Source organism: Gavia stellata, chromosome 2 (assembly GCF_030936135.1).
Source record: "Gavia stellata isolate bGavSte3 chromosome 2, bGavSte3.hap2, whole genome shotgun sequence".
NCBI classification, from domain to species: domain Eukaryota; kingdom Metazoa; phylum Chordata; class Aves; order Gaviiformes; family Gaviidae; genus Gavia; species Gavia stellata.
The window spans coordinates 113,418,498-113,443,526 of NC_082595.1; the positions used below are offsets into that span (position 1 = coordinate 113,418,498).

The window sequence follows — 25,029 nt, forward strand, 5'->3', positions numbered from 1 at the left end:
GGAGTGGAAGGCTGCACAGCCAGGACTGGGTCTGCCCCAGTTCTATAAAACCCCCACGCAGCAGCACACAGGGAGGGTGCACTAGAACAGCCCTGGTTCAGTGTATCTCCACCCAGCGGGACAATGTTGTATTGTCAGCACGAGGGGTTGAACACCCCGCAGCCTGTCTCCCTGCCCCACAGGGTGCGTAGCTCACCTTGACAGCCATCAGGAACTTGTTCCATGTGTCCTTGTTGGCTTCTCGGCCTGGCCGCTTGAAATCTATCTTGTTCCTTAGCACAGGGTACCCTGGTCACACAGTGACACCTTCAGAAACAAGCTGAGACCCACAGCAGACCCCCACCTTGTGCACCGCTTCCCTCTCTGTGGCAGCCAGCTGGCTAGGGCTGCTCCATGGGGCAGTGCAGGGGAACAATGCCACCCCTGGCTTTTAGAGAGCAGAATGAGGAAGGGAGTTCCCGCAGTGGTGGGATCAAAGGAAGATGGAAGCTGCACTGCCCTCTGGCAAGGACACCAAGTGAGTATGTCAAATGATAGCACCCCGCTCCTGACCTTTGGAGCCAGAGTCCTGTTGCTGGTGGCCCACCCCTGCTCCCCCCTTCTCTGTCCCAATCTTTAAGTCCTGCTCCGCAATCTCAAGTGTGCAAGTGGGGGGACAGTACTTGCCAGAACAGACAGCTTTTGCAGAGCAGGGGCAAACCAGGGACAGGCGCCGCATGTACACGTCTGTCATTGCTGGCCAGCCTGGGCAGTCTCCTAGGCAGTGCTATGCGAGACTGAGCAGTCACAGAATCATAGAAACACAGAATGGTTGAGGTTGGAAGGGACCTCTGGGGTCCGTATGGTCCAACCCCCCGCTCAAGCAGGGCCACTCACAGCCAGTTGCCCAGGACCATGTCCAGGCAGCTTTCAACTATCTCCAAGTACGGAGATGTCACTTCTGCGCAACCTGTTCCCGTGCTCAGTCACCCTCACAGTAAAAAATGGGTCCTTCCATCTCCTCCAGCAGAACTGGTCCCCACAGCCACACAGTCTCCCTACTCTTCTTACAGCATAGCCTGAACTCCCGCCCAGACCTCTCCCCTCCCCGACGCAATGTTCCCACTCCCTGCGTGGCACCATGTACTCCCTTGCATGTGTGTGAGCTGGCCTGGAGCTTACCTGTAAGTACACAGGGCAGGGAGCGCACCCCTGTATTTGCTGCCACCAGTGAGGCTTCATAGGTGTCACGCTCGTCCTGTGGCAGTACCTGTTCCAGCCGCTGGTCCATGGACATCGTGAGCACCCAGTCCCTGACCTCCTCCCGCTTCTCCTCCTGCAGGGCAGAGGCCAGTGCACCCCCTGATATTGCATGCTGTGCCCCAGCCCAGCTGCTGCTCTGCAGCACTGGGGAGCAGGACACAAGAGTGTGCATGCATGCATATTTTGGGGGGGTGGCATGCATGTGTGTGTGTGTGTGTGTGAGTGTATGCATGCGTTCAGAAGCACGTGTATATTTTGTGTGTGTGTGTGAGAGTATGAGAAAGAGTGCGTGTGTGTGCATGTGTGGTTGGGGGGGGTACACGACACAGGGCAGGGGGGCAGTGCTGAGTACATTTCCATCTCCTGTAGTGCCTGCTGTCCCACCCTTGTCCCAGTCCCTGTTCAGATAGAGCCCTGAAGCAGCATCACTGTTCATGGGAGCTGAAGGAGGCAGATGACACTCACAGGCACGTGCTGTTGGGCTGGAAGTGGCACTTCAAAGGGAATGTCTGTGCCCTGGAAATCCGAGTGGTCCAGAGAATCCAGGTTCCCTTCTTCAATGGCCTAAGAAAGGAGAAGTGGTGGAGCACTAGGCAATACCATCCTTGGAGTTGACAGTACACTCTACATTGTGAGGATGGCATTACTGATGCCCCTATCTGTTAGTGCTGCGGTGACTGCGCCCTCCTGGGACGTGGCATTTATGGCCATCCTCTTTAGTGTCAGAGGATGCATGCCCCTGAAACACTGTAGTACTCAAACTTATCAGGTGGCCTTAAAGAAGGGAAAGATGAAATGGGGAGCTTTTTTTTCCCCAGCAGCTGCTGACAGCACTTGGAAGACGGGTACAGTAAGGTCTGTCAGCTTCCTAGGGTGTGGTGGTTTCTGGTGACCAACCTGCTAGTCAAGGAAGGAGCTGACTGGCATGGGGGACTCCTGAGTCTTGTATAACAGTGGCCAAAGCATTGTGCCATGCCCTTCACCCCTCAGGTAATTTTCCTTCCCTTAGAACAATTCAGATGAGATCATCCTGAAAGCTGTAACAGCACTTGCAGCCGTGAAGACTACACGCCTGAACTGTTAGGCTAACTTGTTCTCTGCTGTGACATGCATGCATGGTGGCATTGGCACACACATGGTGACACGGTCAGGGCTGCTCAGGGGCCCTGCATGGCAAGTCCTTCCACAGCTCGTGTTGGGCACTCAGTGCTGTGTGTGCATACATGCATGCACACCAAGCAGCATTCAGCGTTCTCCATCAGCACCAGCTCAAACGTGCTGCCACATTCGAACCTCAGGAGTATCCTGGCCAGACTGAGGGTCTGTTTTGGCCCTACAGCCCATTGTCATTTTTAAGTATGATCGCCCTCCTCCAGCAGACTATACGCACATCTGAGAGGTCCAGGAAGCGGTTCAGGAAGATAAATGCCATGTTCTCCCAGTTGACTGCCTAGTACAGAGAGAAACCCCGAGTGAGACCAGGCAGTTTATCTTCACAGCCACGACTCTCCTGCCTGAGTGATGGCTAGAAAGGATGTAATTCTCTTTGTGCCACAACATCCTGCTTGCAGCACAGGTAATGGAGAAGGAGAGTGCACATCCCAGCTCACCATCCCTGAGGATTGCTTCCCAGGCAACCACTGGGACAACCAGCCCACTAGCCACAGTCTGTCCCACAAGATGGAGTTGGGCATTATTGCACAGCCAGCATCAGACAGTGAGAACATGCTATGCTTGTCGTGTGTCATTGCATCTGGGCAGGTGGGCAGAGCCTGTAGTCTCAGGAGTAAGGTAACACTTGGGCAACCCAGAGCAAGACAGACCAGTTAGGAGTCCTGAATCTACACTTCCAGAGCCGTGCAATATAATGTGGCCTCTGGCCTACCCCCTGGGTCTGCAGTTCATGTCCCCTTGCTAGCTCAGGTCTGCCTTCCCACTCCCTACTGCCGTTCCATGACAAAATGCAGAGGCTGGCAAGGTGTTTGAGGTAAGACCTCCAATGCCAAGTGTCCGGCTACTGGGCTGCCAGTGCAGCTAGGGGAGGATAGGGGAAGATAAAAGTTGAGAATCCCTGAGCCCAGGGTCCTCCACCTCCTTAGCTGCTCTGGTGGCAGATAGCTCTTACCTTGGCTGCTATCCCAGCTTCATAGAAAACCTTGTCTGCAGGGAGGAGCTCAGTATGGCGCAGCAGGGAAATGGACAGCTTGGCAGCCACAGTGTCCTGCAGACACAGGGGACAGTAAAGCCACCACAATCAGCACAGAAAAACCAGGTCGGAAGGGATCTCATGAGATCATACTGCCCCGGACTCACAGCAGGGACTCTGCACCCACGTATTCCCAACATGTTTAACAAGCAATGGTCAAAAACTTCAGTCCTGACCCTAAGTACCCTCACTATGTGAACGCACAGGAGGACTGTCACCTGAAGATAAAGTTGTTCTGCTTTATAAATCTTGCTTTTTTCTAGACACCACACCCAAACTTCCACTGTTTGAGTCACAGAATAGTTGAGGTTGGAAGGGATCTCTGCTGATCACCTAGTCCACTCCCCTGCCCCATTCAAAGCAGATTCAGCTATAGCAGGTTGTTCAGGAAGGTATCTATCTGGTCAGGTTTTGAGTATCTCAAGGGATGGAGACTCTCCAACCTCTCCAAGAAACCTGTTCCGGTGTTCAGCCGCAGTCACAGTAAGTTTTTTCTTGTATTCAATCACATAAGAATTTTGGAGTTGGGGTGAGCAATTCAAGGGAGATTTCACTTTTCTGCTTGCCAGATGGGTTCTCATCACACCAGAACTGGGAAGGCCACCCCTCCTTCATGGTCCCAAATAGGCTACCCAACACCGCAACATTCTACAACTGTGTGGGTCTGTACAGGTTTCCAAGACATCAGACTTGGCTCTTTCTTTCTGTATGACATGTCTCTGGACCCCCCAACATCTACACACGCTGCCATGGGGAAGCCCCAGTCTCCCCCATGACTTTTACTGGGGTCCTAGCTGTGGCAACCTTTCTTTTTCACAGCCTGCTCTATCACAGCTCCAGTCCCACACTCATACAGCGCTCTCACAATTCCACAATCCCATATGGATCAAGACTTCAGCAGCGACTCTGCTATATATCATGGCCCAGAACAAATCCCAGTGCACGTAAGACTCAAAAATACACAGAGTGCATTGCGAGGCCTGGTACCCAGGCCCATGAGCTCACAAAGCCCCACAGAAGGCCCAGCACATAAGTCCAGTATCTGCCAAAGCCCTCTGTGATGCCAAGCACACAGGCCCATGAGCTCCCAAAGCCCTGCTCAAAGCCAATCTGCTCTCAAGACCATGTGTGAAGCCCAGCAGCTCTCTTGGGCCAGGACAGCTGAAGAGGAAGCAATGCCTCTCCTGGGAAGACCAGATTTTTGTGTGATCCCTAAATTTCTACTGGTGCCTCTGCTCTTACAAGTCATGCCAATCATACGGATCAGCTTCCCACTGGTTTACATCTCAGCCTCAGTGGCTGAGAGCAGGTCCCACTATAAGGAGTCAGAGAGGACTTATCTCCAGTTCCACTTGCTAGTGGTGGTCTCCCAGAGCAGTATAGTCGCATTCTCATGCATCCATGATGTGTAAGTAAGTGATCCATGAAGTGGAATAGTGAACTATGGATAGCCCTGAACCTGCACATCCCCACAGGGTTTTGCACTCAGGGTGGTGACCTGGCAAAGGAACTTCAAAAACTTTACCAGTTGCTTCACACCCTGAGCAGCAGAGCGGGTGGCATAGTAGTGAGAGATCAGCAGCATCGTTTCAAACTCTTCATGTGCTGGAGTGTTTGCCTCACTTGACTTTACTAAGTTTTCACACTGAAGAAGAGAAAAGGAGAGTAATTGAGAACATGAGAACACAAGGGCACTCTTCATCCACTTGAGTCCAGGGAAAAGTTGGGAGAGAGAAGGATCTGAAATATCCAGGCACCTCTGGGGACTGGAAAAGGGCCGGGCCTTCGGTCCTCTGGGTCTTACAGAGTGCTGAAGGGAGAAGTCTGTGGGAGAAGGGGAGAGCCAGCAGTACTGCAACAACAGACAGCACTGGAAGCCGGGGTGAGTTTGGATGGACAAAGGGGGATTTGTGGCTTTTGTTTGTGCTAGAGGTGGGACAGGAACAGAAAAGAGGCAATCATGGGCTCTGGCTGAGGTATTTTGGGACAGGGAAGAAAGAGCAGAAGGCTCTAAGCATCTCTGGGGAGATGGGGAGGACTCGTACTTTCCAGGCTCAGTAGTTCTGTGCTTTCCCCAGGTCCTTGCCCCACCCAGGCTGCTGAATATGGGTGTAGGACGAGAAGTGGGCATGTTGTGAAAGGCTCCCATGCAGCAGTGACACAGTGAGCTCTGGAAGTGCCAACGTCCAGATCCACTTCTATGATTTGGCCTTGAGTGCAGGGTCATCTCCTGCCCTGACTTCTCTTGCCCAGCCATGTCCACTTCACAGGATGCCGTTGTTCTACAGTCCACATTGTGGACATTTCCCCATTTCCCCTCAGCCCGTGTTCTACAAATACTGCCCATGTCACCTGGTTAGAGACTGGTTCTTCTTTCTCCCCTGCCAGGAGCCACCAGCGTGTTGGACTTTAACAGGCAGTGGTGGCCACAGCCCACACTCACCAGATGGAAGAGAACATCACGCAGGTCAGCCCAGCTGGTGTACGCCTCGGCACAATTCATGCCAGACGCATTCACCATCTCCACAAAGAGACGCTTGTAAATGTTGAAGTTCTGCAACAAAAAGGAGAGAAATCTTGAGGGAGCCAGATGGGGAATCGGCAAAAGTCTGGAGCTCTCCTGCTGTCAAGCACAGGCTGAGGGGATGGCAGCTCTGCACACAGGCTCCTGGAGCACACTGCTGCAGATTGGTCGTTGCAAGGGGTGCTACAGGAGCGGCAGGGAAATGGGGAAGAATTCTTCAGGCAGCCAGTGCTCTCAGAGAGGCAAACATGGTTCATTTTATTCTGGACTTGGTGTTCAAAACAAACACAAATGCTCAACTCCCCCCTGCTCCTTCCCCATGGAGAATATGCCAGCAGATTGCCTTTAGTCCTCTAGCTGAGGAGCCTCTGGAAGAATCCACAGCAGGGCTGAAGTGGCTTGGACATGGTGAACACTTGGCAATCCCAGCGCTGGACTGGAAGCCTGACTCACGTAGCAGATCACAGCACACTCTGGCAACTCACACTGCGATGTCATGCTGCTTTCATTACCTGTGGGTTGGCGGGTGCTCCATGATGGACATACAGGCTCAGGGCTTTGTCCCAACTGCCCTCCCGGATGAGGTGGGTTGCATACAGAGCTACATACTTGTGCAAGACTTTATAGTTCTGGAGAAGGCAAACAGAAAGCAGTAGCATGAGATTCATGAACTGACCGCTTGTCTCTTGGTAGGGACAGTTTCAGATGCATGTACACACACCCATACACCCGAGTCCCAAAGGGCAAGACCAGCTAATCAGACAGACTGCACACAGCACACCTGGTTTTTTATTTGCGCCCCACTTGACCCCTCTAATCCTGACTAGCTGATGCTGTGCTGATCCTTCCACACATGGAACTAAAACTGTTTTTCAGCTGTTCACCATTTGCCAAAGGAATACTGCCAAACACCTAAAGGATGCAGTATCTCCACAATGTGGCACCACAGGTACCAATTATAAACCAGTCTGTAGTCTAATGAAAGAATGAATCAAAACACTTTGTGGACTCAAGACGTTCATAATTTGCAAGGCTGCTCTAGTCCATTATTCAAATGCTGTCGGATCTCTGGGACTGGAGGCCTCCTTGGAGTGCTGCTTATACATGTGCTGATCACATAAACACTTTGCTAAGGACTGACTGTAGTTGGTCTTACAGAAATTCAACTGAGGAAAGACCTATTTCCCACAGACTTAAAGACAGTAATGATGAGATGAAGAAGATGGCATAAAATGTGCAATCCTTTCAAAAGACGAGCAATGGAAATAAGTTTATTAAGCACAAGAGAGACCAGTGCCCCAATGATACGTCTAGAACTTGAACATCCAGATGTGGATGCTGGTGAAACACTAAGTACAGAACAGTTTGGGATAAAGAGTAAGTCTGGTATGTGACCTGTTTTGATAAATGTAACTTTTTTCCTGTATAATAACTGTAGAAAAGCTGAGCCAAAAGTAATGAAATTCTGCACTGGTCACGGAGCAAGGTTGTGCTAATGCTCTCTTAGAGGCATAAACAGACTAACATCTTCTTGGACTAAATGTAGTAGTGTTGTGCCTGGCTGACAATAAAACTGATGATTAAGCCTTTACCATTCAACTGAGTGTGAAGTTATTCTTTATGGAAGATCAACAGTGGTATCTCCTGATAATTAGAACATCAGCATGGAAGTCTCCAAGATAACAACTACTACGTCAAAGACCATTCTTATCACCAGAGAAGCCCAAGTCAAAAAGAAATCAAGTTTACTGTAGCAGAGCCCAAACTCAGGTTACTGGTTACTGCCTTAGAAACAAAGTTATAAAAATACAGTACAACCCATTACCAGTGCTTGTCCAAGTTATCAGTGTTTGCCTGAGTGATTAGCTGTGATGTCTCCACTAACTGCAGACTCCATTGCCAGGGACTGCCCTGTTACTTGATCTGAGGCAATGCCCCACTTCAAAGAATCAACACCTGCCCTTAGTTTAGCTCCTTTGTCAATAACCATTGAATCAATAACCAATAACCAATCAATAACCACTGAATACAAACTCTCAAAGTAGATCCTGGTAATCTAGAGCCTTCTCCTCCTGTTACTGCATTGAACTAGCACTGTAAAACAGTTTCATTTTGCTTTTCTCCATTTTTATCACTCTGCTGAGGTAATTTGCTAGTTTTAGGTCAGTAAAAAGGAAAAAAAAAAAGTCAAATTTGCTTTCACGACGAGGATGCCTCATTTCTACTGACACCAGACCTCTAAAGAACATGTAGAAAGGTGGCTTTCTTTTACAAGTCTCTTTGTTTCCATGGTACCAATTACTTCCAGCCCAAACAACTCATTTAGCTTTTTCCAGTGCTCCATTAATCACAAAATTTAAACACAATATGCTTCTGGGTTCTAATGCTTCCCTACTGGGCCTGATTGGCCAAGATGGGGACAGTGGAGAGGTCTTTTTTTGAGCTGCTGCAGTGACCCCCCATGCTCCCCACAGAAATGGCTGCTTTGCCTTGCCCAGTCATTCCTGCTGCCCCTGCTTCAGAGAGCCAGGACCCCATGTCTGTCTCCTGAGGGCTCACACAGGCACTCACCTGCTTAGCTGCAACCTCCAGGCACTTCTCCCATTGCTCTTGCTCTGCATACATATCCAAAGCAGCCATGACATCTATTCCCACTAGCTGGGGGTGGAAACAACCATAAATTCACTGTGCAGGCAAGGTTTCCTACCAACATCAAGGCAGGCATCAGCCCACCCAGATCCCTTCTTCACATACACACCATCCCTCCCCTTCTATGCTATGGAAGCACAGATCCATTGTGACCCATCTGGTACGCAGAAACCATGACTCACAGGCACACACAGACTCCTCACCTGTGGGCATATTCAGGCAAAAGCCCCTCGAGAAAGGTCCCAAGGATCTGCACAGATCCTGGCGTCACTCCCTAGCCTGTGAGACATCCCAAATACGTACCGAATCTACCTTTCCTTGGTTCTTTAAATACTCCTTGTAACGCTGGTCCACATACTCCTCTGACCTACAGGGTAGAAAGAATCTTAATAGGCAGCAAGACTAATAGTGTCTTGCATCAGTGCAGAGGCTGGATTCAATTTTGTCTACTTTGGGAAAAAGAGGACCTACAGCTGTGCCATATCTTTCTGGCCTGCTGCTGGGACCGTAGGTAGAAGGGGAAATAAAGGGTCTAGGCAGCTCTTTGCAATATGACATGTGAGGAGAGAAAGGGATCACAGGGCTTTCAGAAGGAAATGCATGCACAGGATTACGCCAAGGGAAGGGGAAATGGGGATGGGACAAAAGGGGATAACGATTTCCATGGGATGTGTGGCAACAGAAAAGTGTCAGGATGGTAAATGGCTTGGGAAGGGCAGCTGTGGAGAGTGTGCCCTGTCGAGCCTGGGAAGGCCACTGTGGGGAGAATCCAGGGAACCCGAGGGCAGCAGGACAGGACAGGACAAGGGATCATCTTGGGGTGGGAGAGGGAGCAGGAAGAGTATAATTTGAGAAGTTCAGGGCATACCTGGGGTCCAACTCCTTAGCAACACGCTTGGCTTTGCTCCATTCCTCCCCTTCAATGAAGGCATCAATAGCTTCTTGGATGAGGTCCAAGTTGAGGTAGAGTTCAGCTGCCTGCAGGGCCAGAGACAGTCCCATGGGAGATGAAACCCCAAAGGCACCCTGCAGCCCAGGCTGGAGCTGGTGCTGTTGGAAGTGACCAGCACACAGCAACAACAGAAAGTCTCTTCCCAAAAGATAACCCCCTTCTCTCCTCCCTGCCTGCTCCCAAGGCTTGGCTCTCTCACGCTATTCCAGGACTTTATCCCTTTCCCTCCTTCCTCCTCCTTGAGGACTGTGCGCTGCCTAACTCTGGATAGGGCCATCCACCCATCACCCCAGGATGTGACTTGGCCTCCTTCCCTTGGATAGAGCTCTCCCTTCCTATATCACTGCTTCGTCAGTAGTCTGGGGACAGGAGCCAGCCCTCACCGCACTGTATTTCTTCATGGCCACCAGCTGAGGAGCCACGGTCCGCGCCACCTCCATGCTCTGTGACTGACCCAAGAATTTAATAGCCAACTCAGCAGCCTGTGAAGAGAAATTGTCAGCAGCACAAGTGATAAGAGCTGTTCAAGAGAGGGATGAAGCTGGGAAAAGCTCAGTCCCAGCTAAAAGACTAAGAGTCCGGAGTGCTTGAACTATGGGGAAAGGGGAAAAGAAATGACAGCTCGCTTCAGCAATTCAGAGAAGCAAAGTCCAGCTGCTTTCACACATGGGAGAAGATCAGACAAGGACGTAATTGTTGTTGAGGTTGGTACAAGGGCACACGTATGAGTGAAAAGTATGAACAAGAACACAACCCAAAGGCCAGTGGACACGGACTACGAGAAGAAGAAAGGGCACTCATCTAGCCAAGGTCTAAGTCATAAAGTCCAGCTCTTCAGTGCATGGAGATATGGACACAAAGACACCGGCATGCTGCTGGAAGTGGTGCCAGAGCAAGGATGTCAGTGCAGTGCTGGGTGAGCACACAGCCCGTCATGGCTCAAGAGAATAGCCATGAAGGCTTTCAGACCCCGTGGTCACCGGAGCCTGCAGATCCTCTCTTGTGCCCTGCAGTGACTGAGGTATCTCTGGGATGCACTGCAGGTTGTGGGAGACCTCCTAGACAGCAGAGCAGATGAAGGGAGTCATAGCCCCTGACTGTACCTTCAGCAAGCACTTCTCCATCAGGACACTGTTGCTGGGATCCCGCACTTTCAGATAGCAGTCCACTGCCCTGGCGTGTTCCCCAGCCTGCTCCCACTCCCGGGCCTGCTCCAGCAGCCCTTCTGTTCCTCTGTAGGGAGGAATGCAGGCTGTGAGCAAGACTGGGATGCTACCACAGAGATCCTGTAGACAGTGTGTAGGGCATGGGCAGGGAGGTGCAGAGGAGAGGTAAGTCAGGGTCCTCAGAGCGGGGTGAGCGTGTGACAAGGAATGCACACGGCCAATGCTGTGGAGATTGGTTAAGGACTATGGAGAAGCGCTGGCACTTCAGGAGACCTGGGAGATCTGTAAGTAGTAAGAAGACATCTGGGAGACCTTGGATGGCAAGAATAAGCCTGGAGTCTCCCAGAGCAAGGAGGAAGGATGTTAGGAAACCTATGCAGAAAGAAGTCCAGAGTCCTCAAAAAGGAAACAACTGGATGTCAGGGATCTGGTCAGGCTATCTCTGCAAGGCATCAGCACAATGGCCTAGGGGAAGAGGCACCTGTCTGTTCCCTGACCACAGCATTCCTTACCTGGAGCCCTTCTTGGCAGCCTCCTTGCTGCACTCCTCCTGTAACTCTTCTAGCCGACTAGGCACGTATTCCTTGCAGATCCGCAGGGCCTCGCTCCACATGCCAGCCTCCTGCACAAGCACAACATGGAGGAGAAATTTTCACCAGTTCACCAGGATCCCCCACACTCCTGGCATCACATAACACATCTAGCTTCTCGTGTCATCTTGCCAGAGGACCCGCTGGAAGAAACAACCACAGCAGCACCATCCAATTCTTTCCTCCCCTAAAATGGCACCTTTGTCTATACATTCACCCAGGCTACCTCAGGGGAAAGTGCCCATCCATCCTAGCCACCTCTGTGGAATGAGCACTTACAGTCTCCAAATGCATCCACTCGTGCTACCCCTGAGGACCGCCCATAGCCTTCTGGCAGGATACTTCCTCCCAGAGCTGTGAGAGAGCTAAGCTATGCTGTGAAAGCTCTACTGGTTCAGTCTTCTCAGAGCAGGACAAAATGAAGTTCTCCTAGGAACCACCTGAGTTAATGGTTTCTCTTTGGCTACTAAGCTGACAGGGAGAGCTGGGAGATGGATTTCACTCTTCCTCCACCCAAACAGCGAGGAAGGCAATGATGTTGCTACAGACTATGCTCACCTTGTAGTACTTTATTGCCAGCTCAGGTCTCTGTGCTCGCAGGAGGAAGGCCTCTGCTTTCTGGAACTCTGTCTGCTCAAAGGCAAAACGTGCCTGTCCCACAAGCACATCAGCCACGCTGTCTGGGTCATGAGCCTCAGCTACACGCTGTGCAGCATCCCAGTTCTGGTTATGCACAAACCTAGGGGAATCAACATGAGATCTAACAAGAGGGATGGCAAGGAGCAGACCAATGCTGGAGAAGCAACCAGGCTGGCATAACACGGGGAAAGGAGATGCAGCAGGCCAGGATGGGGAAGGATACATACATCAGCACTGCCTCCTTGGGTTTCCCAGCTTTAATAAATTCTGCTTCAGCCTCTTCAAATTTGCCCTAGGAGAGAGGAAAGAATTTGCTTGTGTGCTTTCCTGCCATGATACCACCACATGACCTCCTCTACTAAGGCAGAGAGGATTTATGAAACAAAGGTGTGTGTGGACACTCGCGGCTGTAATCATGGAGCCTTTTGGGTGAGCAGTGACTGCAGACCCCAACTGTTCAACTACTTGAGTGACCAGGGAACTCCCACCTATTTCAGGAGGTAAAATTACCTCATCTTCTAGGAACATGGCATACTTTAAGTGGATCTCTGGCATCTTCTGCTTCATGGAGAGGCGGGCCAGTTCAAAAGCAAATTCAAAGACCCTTCAACGAAAGAGAAAATGGGGTGAGAGCAGGACTATGTGCTATGAGGACATGCCTTCATCAAGAGCAAGACATCAAGTAGAGCACAAGACACTGGGAGCGGACAGAGGGGATACAGAGGGTCCCAAGTGAATGGGCACTGCCCATTCCTCCTGTTCCTGACCAGAGAACAGGAGCTTTTAGAGCCCCCACTAAGGAAATTCAGCTCTTTCACCCCTGCTGTTAGTGCCAGAGGCCCTTGGTCCAACCCTAAGGGGAGGCCACAAGACTCTCAGGAGTCTAGTGATGTGGGAGAGCTGGGGGAGAGCAGCAGTGAGTGGCAGCGCAGTCTGCCAGGTGCAGAGTGGGGCCAAAACTCTCCTGGCAGGCAGTTACTTATGGTGACATGAAGAATACCTCCTCCTGTGTTCAGAGGCTCTCACAAGCCCCCCCCCCTGCTGAGGCTAAAGGGCAAACTGCTTTTGCCTGCCCAGCTCTGACTTGACATGTGAGAGACTAACGGGTGGACAGGAAGTGGCATGTGTCAAGGAAGCGGAATGCCCATGTGAAGAAGTACAGGTGGGGTGGGGGAAGACATGCTGTACCCTAGACCTGCAGCTATCATGTGCATACAGTTATCTTGGGCCACCCCTTTTTTCTCAGGTCGGACAGATGGGAGAGAAGTGCTGGGCTGATGGACCTGCTTACCCGCTGTCTGCTGCATGGTCAATGGCCATCTCCAGAAGTCCAAATTTACTGAGGAGTTTCACAGCTGCCTCTCCACCCAGGCTCTTTGCCCACATGTAGGCCACGTGCTTATAGGAGTTTGCCCCCCCATGTGCCTTGGCCACCTATCCAAAGCAAAGAAAGCAGAAGAGCGCAATGCATCCATTTCATCTTCAGGAGGCTGAGCCAGGACTCCTGTCTCACATGATGCCTGTCATCATGAGAGAGCACCAAAACCAACTGTTGTCTCCTGAGGAACCCTTCTGTAGCCACCACTGCACTGGGGAGAGTGAGACAAAGGCTTTACATGGCAGAGCAGAGAAGAGGCTGCTGCCTCCTCAGCATGGCCCATACTACTGTTAGGTCAGCAGAAGTGACCCCTGGCAATCTGTGTCCACACTGGAGGGGAGCAGTGTTGGAGGGCCTGCTACAGAGTGGCTATGGGCAGAGCAATACCTACAACACGGTGCAGTGGTTAGGAGCAGAGCAGTGCCTGGAGGAAGGCAGTGCTGCAGAGTGGCTAGGGGTCAAGCCCTGCTTTTGGGGTGCACTGCTGCACAGTGGCAGGCACAAGAGCCTCCAGTGCTGTGCCACATGCTCAAGCTAGGTATGTATGCCAAGTCTTCAAATTTTGCAGTCAATAGAGACAGAGCAGTTCCTACCAGAATCCTGCAGTCAAAGCCTGATCCCTGCACAGTGGGGTAGCTGTGAAGTGATTATTACCCTGTAAGCTTCCTCCCACATGTCATTCACTCTGTACATGTTTACTGTGGCTTTCCAGTCCTTAGCTTCTAGGTAGTGGTACTCAGCCTCCTGTAAGTGGCCCTCTGCCTCCAGCTCCTGCAATCATCAGAGGCAATGAGTTAGTGACACTCTTGTCCCTGCTTGGCCCAGTTGATCACCTGCTCTGAGATGCACTCACCTTGCCCAGGTGCAGATGGGTATCACTGAGTAAGTCCTTATGGTACTTGGCCACTAGACAAACCATCTCATCATACATCTTACACTTCTTGTACATGGTGATGGCCAAATCAGGTTCATTCACAGTGATATACAGCCTGGGAACACAAGCACATTCAAATGGCTCAGCCAAGGATGTGACCAGTCCTTGCAGTCTCTCTGCATCCTGCCAAAAGGCATGACTGGTGTGCAGCATGACTGTTGTGGTCTGCAAGGCTGAACACTGCTTAGATAGAGCCCTTCTGTTATGCCACCATCAGCTGCAGTAGAGCAAAGTTATTCCCTCCATCCTCACTTGTCAACCTGAGTTCTGACTTGGAGGGAGCCTCTGAGCTTCTGTGACCTGTTCTCATCTTGGCCTCCAACCTGAGGCTGTCAGTCCTGTTGGGATGGTAACGTGATAATGTCAGCTCAACTTACTCATATAGGCCAGCAAAAAGATTAAACCCAATGTGACCTCAGCAGCTGTAATGCGCCCTTTCAGGTACTGGGCATCCTTGAGATCAGGTACCATGGCATTGGATACACAGCTGTGTTTGTCCCTATACCTACTAACCTTATTGTGTTGTTATTAATCTAGAACCGACAACATTAGTAACGTGGATGGGAAACACTCCACTTTTCATATCTTATCCTCAGCTGACCATGACAGATCAGATGTAGCACTCTGCAGTGGGGAAAAGCCTTGCTATATTTCCTCTGCTACATGAGTCAGCTGCACCCCACCTGGACCTACTCTCTGTCCTGGTGGACAAAGATACATTAACATTCAGTGACTCTTCTTCCTATGAACTCTGGAATATCAGCTTTAGGTCTTCACGTGCGGAGAGAGTACCTCTGACCTTTCCAAACCCTAGTCCCAAACTCTACTCCCCCCCCAGGAAAGTGGTCCTCCTCACTACAGCCGTTTTTTCAGGGCTCAGTCTTGGACTAGTAACAAGGAAGATGCTCACCTCTCTGCTTCTTTGTACTTGCCCTGCTTCTCCATCTCTTGGGCCTGGGTTATATAGAGCACAGACACATCTTCCTGACTCATACACTTGATTGCCAGCTGCCAAAAGGAACACACGTGGGAGAAACTACAGCACACTGCACAGCAATTTCTTGATACATGGTAGTGAAGGAGAAGGGGAAAACCAATTTCCTTCCCATTACAAACAGGTATACATGTTATATGCTCTGGAGAGAATGGGTAGTCATTTGTCACTGTGATCAAAGCACACAGGACCAACCCCTTCGGAGAGTGCTATTTGTATCACAGGTGCACCCACATGGGGCTGCTGAAGTAAAGAAGGGCACAGACAGGATGTGAATACTAGGGAGTGACTTCTAGCTGGCTACTGGATGGCCCTACACGCATCCTTTGGGAAGAGTGCTTGCTGATCAGGTTTTGGTGCACAAGGCACCACCACCTCCTGATGAAAGACATTTCACCAAGTGGGCTGAGGTTCCCAGAAGTTTTGGCTTCTGACTCTACCTTGTGAGCCTGTTCCCAGAGCCCAGCCTGTGTGTACATGTCAATGGCATCCTTGGTCTGGTCTCCTTTGATGTACAGCTCCTCCGCAACCTGTAGGGAAATGACCATACTCAGCAGTGCCAAGGGACACACGGAGCAGCAGTGATTGTAGTTTGTGGCCTCACCTGATACTCCTGTAAAGCTGCATAGTGCTGGGCAATCTTGTGGTAATATTTGGCTGCTGTCTGTTTGTCCTGCAAGTCCAAAATGTAGATGGCCTTCTTCCACTGCCGGGCTCCCAAGGCTGCCTCAATGGCCTTAATCGAGCACCTAGCATCAAAACCATAACTCTTTACAGCCAGCCAGCAGCCATCTCCTCCAGCTGAGTTAAGCCAGGGAGACCAAAGTGGTCTGCTGCTTGGTTCTTCTTCCTGGGTTAGAACAGCAAAAAGGATCTGAATATCTGGCCAAGCTAAGGGGAAAGAAGGAAGAACTAGGACAGCAGGGAAGAGTAATCAGGGCTGAAAGACCTTGGGAGAGATGCGGGAAGGCATCCATGGTCAGGGCTAGCAGAGACTGCACATAAACACCAGGGGCACTGGTGAAGCGGGGTTGAGGGGGCTTACTCAGGCAAAATCCCCTGCTGATTTAAGCAAACCATATCAACTTCATAGCTTGTCAGGTTATACTGCTGCTGGTTATACAGCCATCACCTGCCCCCACCTGGCTTCGATAAAATGGTTAATAGCAGCATCCAGCTGTTTCTGCTGCACCAGATGGTCTCCCCAGGCCTCCTCCAGCTTCACAACTTCTGCAGGAAATGCCAGGCGAGCCAGCTCCACTGCTGTAAGGGGACATGATAGCTGTTATGCTGAATCCAGCAAGGAAGCAGGCTGTGAGGCAAACGTGGGTCTTGGACAGGGCACAGAGGGAGGGGAATGGTGACTGTCTAATCCACTCCAGCTCTGATGGGCTACAAAGCATGGAAGCTTCAGAGCATCTAGGCATCTCTGGGCTACAGGGCAATAGCTCATGTTGCCACCAGGCCAGAGCACCCAGGCTCCTGCTGGGGATGGATGGGGGAAGAACATATTTTGCACGGTACCTTTCAGGAAGGCACTGCCCTTGCAGTAGCACTCCAGAGCTTTCCGTGGGTTTCCAACCTTCTCAAACAGGTCTCCAGCCTAATGACAAATACAAGCTGCCAGTTTCCAGAGCCACTATTTCCCCACACCATCATGTACTCTACCAGCCCCATGTACAGAGCTTGGCAGTCCTGCCACACAGACTTCTCCATCAGCTATGCCTTCCCCACTAACCAAGACCATGAGAAAAAAGGGAACTTCTAGGGAAGACTGCATGTGCTGAGACCATTGTCGTCTCTGCTGATCGACATACCCCAAGTGTTTCTCTGGGGTACCATCTTCTAACAAGATAAAAGTTTTCGTGACAACCTCCTTTCTCTGCACAGTGGCTGGTGCAGCAACAGCCTTTTCTATGACCACGGCCCCTAGGAGCTCCGCTGTGCAGATGATCATATGGGAGCCCTGAGCACGAGTAGTGAAAGGAGAAGCTCAGCCTCTTGGAGCAGAAAGTTTTTACCCTGTTGGAAAGGGTGGCATGAAGGAAAGGGTGGGATGAGGCTTGAAGCTTGTAGAACTTAGAACATAATATACGACAGGCTATCCTGGCAGACCAAAGATTCATTCCCTTTAGTATCTGAATGGTGGCAAAAGCACACGTCTAGAGAAAGATTGTAAGAACAGAGCAAGTATACACCAGCCTTTCCTCCATTATATCTATCCGTCTCTGACAATCTGCATTGTAGAAGCTTCCTCGGTTTGTGTCACGATGCCCTCACATCATCATATTTAATGGCTTTTGACAGACTCTACCTCCATGATTTGTCTAATCGCTTTTGGACCATTTATACTTTTGGTAATAAAACATCTGGCAGCAATGAGTTCCACAGTTACCATTTCAACTGAAGGCTTAAAAAAAGGTGATAGGTTTGGAAAAGCACAAAATTATCTTGGGTCAAAACGAAATGGTCAGAAAATGCTGAAGGTAAAATGAGACTGGAGAACTGTAATTTAAGCAGGGCATATAAAATAGGCCAGCAAAAAGAAGTGGGTTTTTTCACACAACACATAACTGAACTGGGTAACTCATAGCCAACGTTGTAGATCAAAAAGTACAGATGGTTCAAACAATAATTTGACAAGCTCATGGAAGTAAAACCCATCAAGAACTCATAAACATAAAAATAAAACTGTTCAGGTACACTAGTCTGCAAACTGCTGGAAACCATGAAAGTACACTAGGGGAAGTATCACCGTATGTTTGCCTGCCCTGCTCTTTATATTCCTTTCTGCAAGAGGCCACTGTTGGCCAGGATACCAAGCTGTACACCGGTCAGACTCAGCACTGCTTTCTTACATTAACATGATTATGTGCTGCGTGAAAAACACCCTTTTGTTTTAAAACTGTCACCTGTTACCAATTTTTTGTGTTATTAGACACAGAGAATAATCTCTTCTCTGTGATATTCATGGTTCAACAGATCGTCTTCATAACCTCCTTTGTTTTTCTTCCTTAGCTTTTCCATTTAGACTATTCTTATATGAAAGCTGTACCATCATTTTTTGTAGTATTATGGGGAAGCACTGTACATTTTCACAGTGATATCAAGTTTTCTGTTTGATCCACAACTCCTTTCCTGTTGGTTCCTACCTTCCCAAGGGTGTCCTTGACTATTACTGAACACTCAGCTGATGTTGCGGAGACATGTTGCCAATGAGCTGTGATCTTTTTCCTGACTAATAACAGCAATTCTAGACCTCACCCCGTGTATCATGGATGCAGTTAGGATTTCCTCCCAAATATTAACTGCAAATTTATCCACACAGAATTACATCTGCTGTTTTCCAGCTCAGTCCCCCTGTATCTCACAGATGCAGAGGACAGGGTAACAGCTTTGATGCCAGTAAGAAGAAAGCCCAATGGGGTGGGCCACTCACCTGTTCATACAGTTCTCCTCTGATCAGTGCTGTGGAGACTCTGTTGATGACATCCCCATTGGTCAGGAGCTCATCCCTGCTCATGGCCAGCCGTGCTGCTTTGGCTGGCAGCCCTGCCCGCAGGTATAAGTTGATGGCTGCCAGGTAGTCACCCTGTCCCTCTTGGACCTCCCCAGCCTTCTCTTCCTGCTGGGTATCCAGCAGCCACTGGTAGTAACCCCGACGCAACTTATCCAGCATCAGGTGTCCCTGTCGAGAAATGCAGCATCGGTTGACCTGGGCAAGGCAAGATCTTGTCCTGCTCATCCTGCAGGCTCTGAACAGCTAGTTCATGGCACCAGACTCTTTGCTGCCCAGTTAAACTAAGCAACTGCAGTTAGCAGAAACCACAATGCCAGCCCTGTGTACCGCTGCATCATCTATTCTTTTCTGAAGCCCCAGACACTCCTAAACCAATTTCAGTAGCTTTTCTCCCTCACTATTCACCCAGGTCCATGCTTACATCAGCGCAACTTTCCCTTCTGCTTGGAGCCCCTCCTGATAGGGCAGGTGAAGAGAACCCAGACCTTGAATGGACTCCCAACCAGAAGACTTATCAAGCAAGCCCAGCCCACAGTTCAGCACAGCTATATTCTGTACCTTGGCCTCGGCAACCACAATGCATTCATCCCACATGTGCAGCTCCTGGTACATGTCCATGGCCTCCTCTGTGGCATTCTGTGTCAGAGAGCAAAGTGTCAACCTGAAGGTTCCGTTTAGCAGGCACACTGCCATTGAGCTCTCACAGTGGGCAGGGTTAGATGTGCAGAAAACACTTGAAAAAATGAACCGTCCCCTTTACATGAACATACATCGACCCTCACCCTCTTCGTGCACCTCAGGGCAATCCTACACCTTAGAACAAGAAATATCTCCTTCTATTTCAGCGCAAAACCTCTTCTCCCAGCAAGTGACCTCTTCCTTTTCTCTTTCACACCAGGGCACAAACTTCCCTGCTCAGAAAGAAATGAGACCTTTTCTGCTCCTTGTTCCTTTACTCACTTGTTCCAGGAAGATCATCTCTGCCAGCTTGTAGTTCTTGTCTAGCATGGCCAAGCGGGCACGTACCAGATAATGGTCTCTACCATCCCCACCCTGCAGACAACATCAGTTAGCTCAATCAGTTTGTTGAGTGAAAGAACAGGCTCTGGAATGGTACATGGGAGGTGATTGCAGGTGGGGTCTGTGTCATTACAGAAACAGAAGACAGATGAGAATCACAGAAGTGACAAGATGGGAGCAATATGAAATGGCTAGCCAGAAGAGGGACCTGGCAGGTGTGGATAAAGGATTACATCAGCAGTTTCTATACAACCAGGTCCTGGTCTGTAGAAGATAATGTGTATGCAAGTGTTTACAGGAAAGCAGCTGCCCTGCACAGCAGAAAAAGTTTGACTCACATGCTCTTGAGCTGCCTGGTCAGCAATGGTATTGGTTTCATGCAGAAATCGAGCCTTTGCCATGTTGCCCAGAGCTGCAAAGCACCTGAAAAGAGCAAAGCAGTTAGTCAATAACTGGGTTTTGTTGCTCACTTTTGGTCCAAGAAAAGAAAATCAGAACCTGGGCGGCAGACCCAGCTCTGCAAGCTGGAGAGGTGGTGTAGTCCTGCTTCAAGAGAAGGATTTTGCCAAGACCCATGTTCAGATGTGCCCTCTAGCCCTGCTCCATGGGAGAAGCCATGGACATGACCAGTGCCCATGCTTCACTTTTCAACGCTTCAGAGATGCACTGAGCTTGTCCATGTCTGTCAGCTCTCTGAAGCCTTGCTATACATTGCTTTGGGTTGCCACCAGCAAAAATTTATGCTACAGAGTGATGTCTTTCTGTCCCCAGTTCTAGCATTACTGTCTAGGATAAAAAGGCAAAGTCACTGCCTGGAATAGAGAACACTTAATTCTCAGTGGACTGAATCTTCCAGGCCACACATCTTTAGTTAGATCCTGGTTCCTCTGAGGGATTCAGCAAAGAGAGTGTTTAAGCCAGAAAGATATTATAGCTTCTTCCTGTACCTCTCTGCAATGTGCAGCTGTCTAGCTTCCAAAGCCAGTCTGCTTAGGGTCTTCCACATGGCTTCCGTCTCTGCCGACATTTCCAGTGTCTCCAAAAATGCAGTAGCCCTTGAAACAGAGAGATATGCAGACTTTCAGTACCAGAATAGAAGAGCTCTCTGAGGGAAATCCTAGGCTGAGACAGGAGCTTCCTAACAAGAGCTGCACTGAAAAAAAAGCAAGCTGTGTGTGACCAGTTCTGAAGAGGACTGTATAACACAGGGCCTGACACATCAGGGGAAAATTCAGTCACCTAGGTGAGCCCTATCTGGGCTAAGGTACTTAGAGGCATAGGATCACCAGAAGGCCGTAGCAGTGTGGGACAAGTCCAAAGTGTTGTGTTTGACATAAGTCCCTGGTGCAAAGTCTCTCAAGTGGTATCAGTGCTATGAAGATGTGAAATTTTCTTCCCTGGTCAATCTTAAAGCCCTGTAACAATGTCAGCCATGCCCAGGTGGCTACCATGACTGCTTCAGGCAGTCAGTTTTTACTCTGCACAGCTCCTAAATGTTTCCATGACACTGTCACCATCCCTGGAGGGGCAGCAGCAAAAGCACTTGAGTACCACTTCACATCTGGCTGCTATGGAAGACACACTTATTCACTGCAGTTAAGTGAAAAATTGCCTTCAGTGAATTTCTGCCAGTGTCAATGGGACTAGACTGGCCAGTCTCTTGTGCCACAGTGTTTGAAACCACAGAGCTGTGAGGATGAAAAAGCTGAATATTCACTCCTGAATGACTCTGCTGCGCATTATAGCCAGACCTGGCACCAACACCATGCTCAGAGCTTAAACTTCAACTATGCATGGAAAGCTGTGCTGCTGTAGTTCATGGATTGCTGACCCTCAGATGTCTGTTATGTGAAGTGGGCTAACTGCCATCACCATGTGGTGCATCTAGCACTTACCTGTGATAATCCTCATCATCAATGGCAGTTCCAAACTCTATGAGGCCTTCATCCAGGGTATAGGACACAGTGTTCACCCCTTCAGATACTATCACTTCAGTCCTTCCATCATTCCGTTCCAAGTCTACAATATCCCCCTGGAAAGAGTACCAGCTATCAACACTCCCATGTTCTCCTAAAGTATGTGGGGTAGCAGGGTTGTGAGGACAGCACTGCGACAGCCCTGCTGATTTAAGTTCTGCTGAATGAGCTCACACCAAGCAGATATCGTCCTCATCTCACCAGAGGGAATGAAAAAGCCACTGAGCAGCTCCTTGCTATATTAACTGTCTCCATGTTCTGCCAGAAATGCCTGCCACAAAGTTGACAGATGAGCTCATATTTTGTCCAGGAGAAACTAGCAGTTCCCTTCTGTCTTCCTTCTGCAATACTACCCTGACTATTCCCACACATGTGAGCAACAAGTAACAGAAACTGCTGGAGGCAACCAAAGTCTCCAGAGTTTTACCTTCAGAGGAAACATGGTGACTCGCTCTGGAGCATCGATGTTATACCAAATGCAGAGGCTGTTTCTGTTCTGAGCCACCACCACATCACTGCCTGGCACCCACTGCACATAGGAGCAATAGTTCAAAATGGTAGTCTTGGTGCTGCTTTCAATGTCATAGAGCTGCAACTAGAGGGGGGAAGAGGAGAAAAGGCTCAGCTGGCCTCGTGGCTGGGCCGCTAGCTCACATGAACATGGTAGGAACATCTGAGCAAGCATCTACCAACCAGGAATCAGACTTTTCCCAAGATACACAGCCCAAACCTCCACACTGTTACTTACACACATTACTATCCAAGACTTAAGAACTTTTTTAACCCTTGCAGTATTTTAAGCAGCATGCTCAGATCCTGCCTTCCTTATTGCTAGGCACATAATTATATAAACCAGAATATGCCTTGTGCTACTTCAGTTCCCCCTTAGCTGCAGAGCTGGAACAGAATGGTCTCTTAAGTCCTTAATGCAAACAAACTGGGGGACCAAGACGGGCCTTCCTCTGCAGTTCTGGGCTGAACTGTCCATCCTAGGTGGAGTCCTATTGCTAGAACTGTTGCCAATAAGGTGAGAGGGTGTTTGTTTATAGAATACACTGACCTGAAACAAACCTGACAATTTGGAAGGTGTAACCTGACACATGACACAACAAAGATATATGCTGCCTTGTAACTTAAAAGTCCTAGGCTGTCTCTGCTCCTTGCCATAATTGTCCTCACCTAGCAAAGATGAGAAAGAGAAAAAGAAAAGAGAATTGTGCTAGTCTTATGACACACTAGTCAAAAGAGAACAATAAAGTCCCTGTTTCAGTCTGTACCAAACTGGTTGGAGAAATATGTACAGATGTAGCTTAGGAGAATCATGGTACTGTCTGATCTAGGCTGGTGGCTGTATTTAATGAAGGGCCTGGCTATGTAGCCTCTTGAGAGACCTGAAAAGGAGCCAGAAGAGGCAACAGCACTCTTGATGATGCCACTGCTTCTTATTGAGACAGTGAATTAGAGGACCCAAATATAAACTGAACAAGACTGCAGAAATAAATATAAAAAGATACGTTGCTGGGAAAGTTCTCTCTTCTCACATGATAAGACATATGCAGCTTTGTGCAAATGTACACAATACATTTTGTATCACTTACAGATAGAAGCCTGTTTCATCTGGTGCAGACTGCAATCACTGTTAGTGCCTTTCTGAAGAGTATCAGTGCAGCAGAGCCCAAACAGAAGCCCTTGCTACTGGCAGTGATTCAGTCTCCTTTGTAGTGAAGGTCTTTCTTGATTGATACTTTTATGGATATGTGAAAGTAGTGTCCTAAAGAGCTGTAGACATGGAACAATCCTTCTCCTGAGAGTTAAGAGGGTCTTGATTAGAGAGGCACTCCAACGCAGATGCAGGCATTAAGTTTTTTGCAAATCCACATTAGGCTGCTCCTTCTATTTCCCTGGAATCACAAAGTCCCTGTAGGAGTCCTTGTTCTGTGATGGTCCAGAACCAGAACTACAGGCTTTGTGCAAGAAAGCCTACCTTCAGCACACTCTTGTGAGAGAAGTCTGTGGTAAAGAGTTTGTGAGACAGCAGATATATGCACTGCAATCTTTGGCTACAAAGTTGAGCATTCTGGTTGCTAGCTGATAAGCTTGGCAGCAATGAATCAGCCTCTGTGTGACTGATAACAAGGAGACGGGTAATTAATGGGAGATCTGTGATTCCCAAGCTAAAAGATATCTTTGCACACCCTACAATCTATGATGCACTCTTAGGGGTCAAGCTGCCAGAAAGGACGAAGGAGGAGCAGCTCAGTGAAGAAGCCTGGGGTGAGGGGTGAATTCAGAGTTTCTTCTGAGATGAGGCTGAGAAAGTTCTCAGGGATTTCAACACATATGCATGTATGAACATAATACTTCTCTCATGCTTGAACTAAGGAGAGAGGTACAGCCAACATGGAAATATTCTACTGTAGACTGACAGCCCCAGATGAGATCTGAACTCTGGAGCAATTAAAACCATCCTGTGATGAGCTGCAGTGCTATAGCTGGGGTCTGCCACAGGATCTGGGAGACCTCCATAGAAATTCTAGATGTGAATTACACCATTGTCAAGAGGGTCATGTTGTCTTCTCAGGACACTCTTGTGACAAGAGGAGCAAATGAAGTTAAGCAGTCGAGGAGCCTTATGTTCGTAACAGTGAAGAAGACTTGATAGTGAACTGGGTGGAACTGTAATACAATTGATAAATATATCTTCTGGCCTGCTGCAGTGAGCTTCTTCAGCTGTATCTGTACAGTTAAACTAAACATGGCTAGGACACGAGGTGAGTACCTGCACATCATAACCTGTACTGTGAAACCATTGCCATGATTTTGGGCATAGTTTTGTGCTGGGCTTACTAGTACTCTCCCAGACAACATTCAGTCATGGTCTGGGAATCAGCACAAGCCGAAGGCCATACCGAAGAAGCTATTTGGTTGTGACTATGCTGTTTAAGAGAATTAGAGAGTTCATCTTACAGACATAAGCCAAGCTGTTGCACAGAACACCTTTTTTAATTTACATGTTTAAGTGCAGCATTAGGGTCCTCATCCTGAGATTAACTCACTTGTCTCCATCTCACAGCAGAAAAGTCTATAACCTTCATCTTCAGGTGTGATGAGATGGAGCAAGATGTCTAGTAACTAACTTCAGATTTAGCTATGACCCAAGACGAAACATGCAATGCTGCCAGCTCATGCAATCTGAACATGGTCTATGTTCCTCAAAGGAGTGGTCAAAAAATCAGGTC

The 25,029-nt window shown here is 49.2% G+C and overlaps 1 protein-coding gene across 2 annotated transcripts in view; it reads right to left on the reverse strand.

Annotated features, from left to right (window-relative positions):
- IFT172 (intraflagellar transport 172) overlaps nucleotides 1–25,029 on the reverse strand; it is a 41,252-nt gene that overhangs the window by 150 nt on the left and 16,073 nt on the right. The window contains exons 16-47 of one of the 2 annotated variants that reach the window (XM_059831334.1): nucleotides 22,218–22,319; nucleotides 21,710–21,846; nucleotides 20,762–20,869; nucleotides 20,153–20,237; nucleotides 19,755–19,847; nucleotides 19,353–19,430; nucleotides 18,714–18,962; nucleotides 16,799–16,877; nucleotides 16,417–16,537; nucleotides 15,879–16,023; nucleotides 15,715–15,804; nucleotides 15,191–15,288; nucleotides 14,200–14,335; nucleotides 14,001–14,117; nucleotides 13,260–13,402; nucleotides 12,479–12,572; nucleotides 12,196–12,260; nucleotides 11,888–12,068; nucleotides 11,252–11,361; nucleotides 10,677–10,806; nucleotides 9,957–10,055; nucleotides 9,490–9,599; nucleotides 8,925–8,988; nucleotides 8,544–8,630; nucleotides 6,485–6,601; nucleotides 5,892–6,002; nucleotides 4,974–5,093; nucleotides 3,368–3,463; nucleotides 2,633–2,692; nucleotides 1,708–1,806; nucleotides 1,162–1,315; nucleotides 197–288 (exon numbers count right to left, since the gene is read on the reverse strand). In XM_059831334.1, the coding sequence (XP_059687317.1) occupies nucleotides 197–288; nucleotides 1,162–1,315; nucleotides 1,708–1,806; nucleotides 2,633–2,692; nucleotides 3,368–3,463; nucleotides 4,974–5,093; nucleotides 5,892–6,002; nucleotides 6,485–6,601; nucleotides 8,544–8,630; nucleotides 8,925–8,988; nucleotides 9,490–9,599; nucleotides 9,957–10,055; nucleotides 10,677–10,806; nucleotides 11,252–11,361; nucleotides 11,888–12,068; nucleotides 12,196–12,260; nucleotides 12,479–12,572; nucleotides 13,260–13,402; nucleotides 14,001–14,117; nucleotides 14,200–14,335; nucleotides 15,191–15,288; nucleotides 15,715–15,804; nucleotides 15,879–16,023; nucleotides 16,417–16,537; nucleotides 16,799–16,877; nucleotides 18,714–18,962; nucleotides 19,353–19,430; nucleotides 19,755–19,847; nucleotides 20,153–20,237; nucleotides 20,762–20,869; nucleotides 21,710–21,846; nucleotides 22,218–22,319 (3,570 nt within the window). Of the gene's footprint in view, nucleotides 1–196; nucleotides 289–1,161; nucleotides 1,316–1,707; nucleotides 1,807–2,632; nucleotides 2,693–3,367; nucleotides 3,464–4,973; nucleotides 5,094–5,891; nucleotides 6,003–6,484; nucleotides 6,602–8,543; nucleotides 8,631–8,924; nucleotides 8,989–9,489; nucleotides 9,600–9,956; nucleotides 10,056–10,676; nucleotides 10,807–11,251; nucleotides 11,362–11,887; nucleotides 12,069–12,195; nucleotides 12,261–12,478; nucleotides 12,573–13,259; nucleotides 13,403–14,000; nucleotides 14,118–14,199; nucleotides 14,336–15,190; nucleotides 15,289–15,714; nucleotides 15,805–15,878; nucleotides 16,024–16,416; nucleotides 16,538–16,798; nucleotides 16,878–18,713; nucleotides 18,963–19,352; nucleotides 19,431–19,754; nucleotides 19,848–20,152; nucleotides 20,238–20,761; nucleotides 20,870–21,709; nucleotides 21,847–22,217; nucleotides 22,386–25,029 lie in introns of both variants that reach the window. The other variant, XM_059831326.1, reaches the window with a different exon arrangement.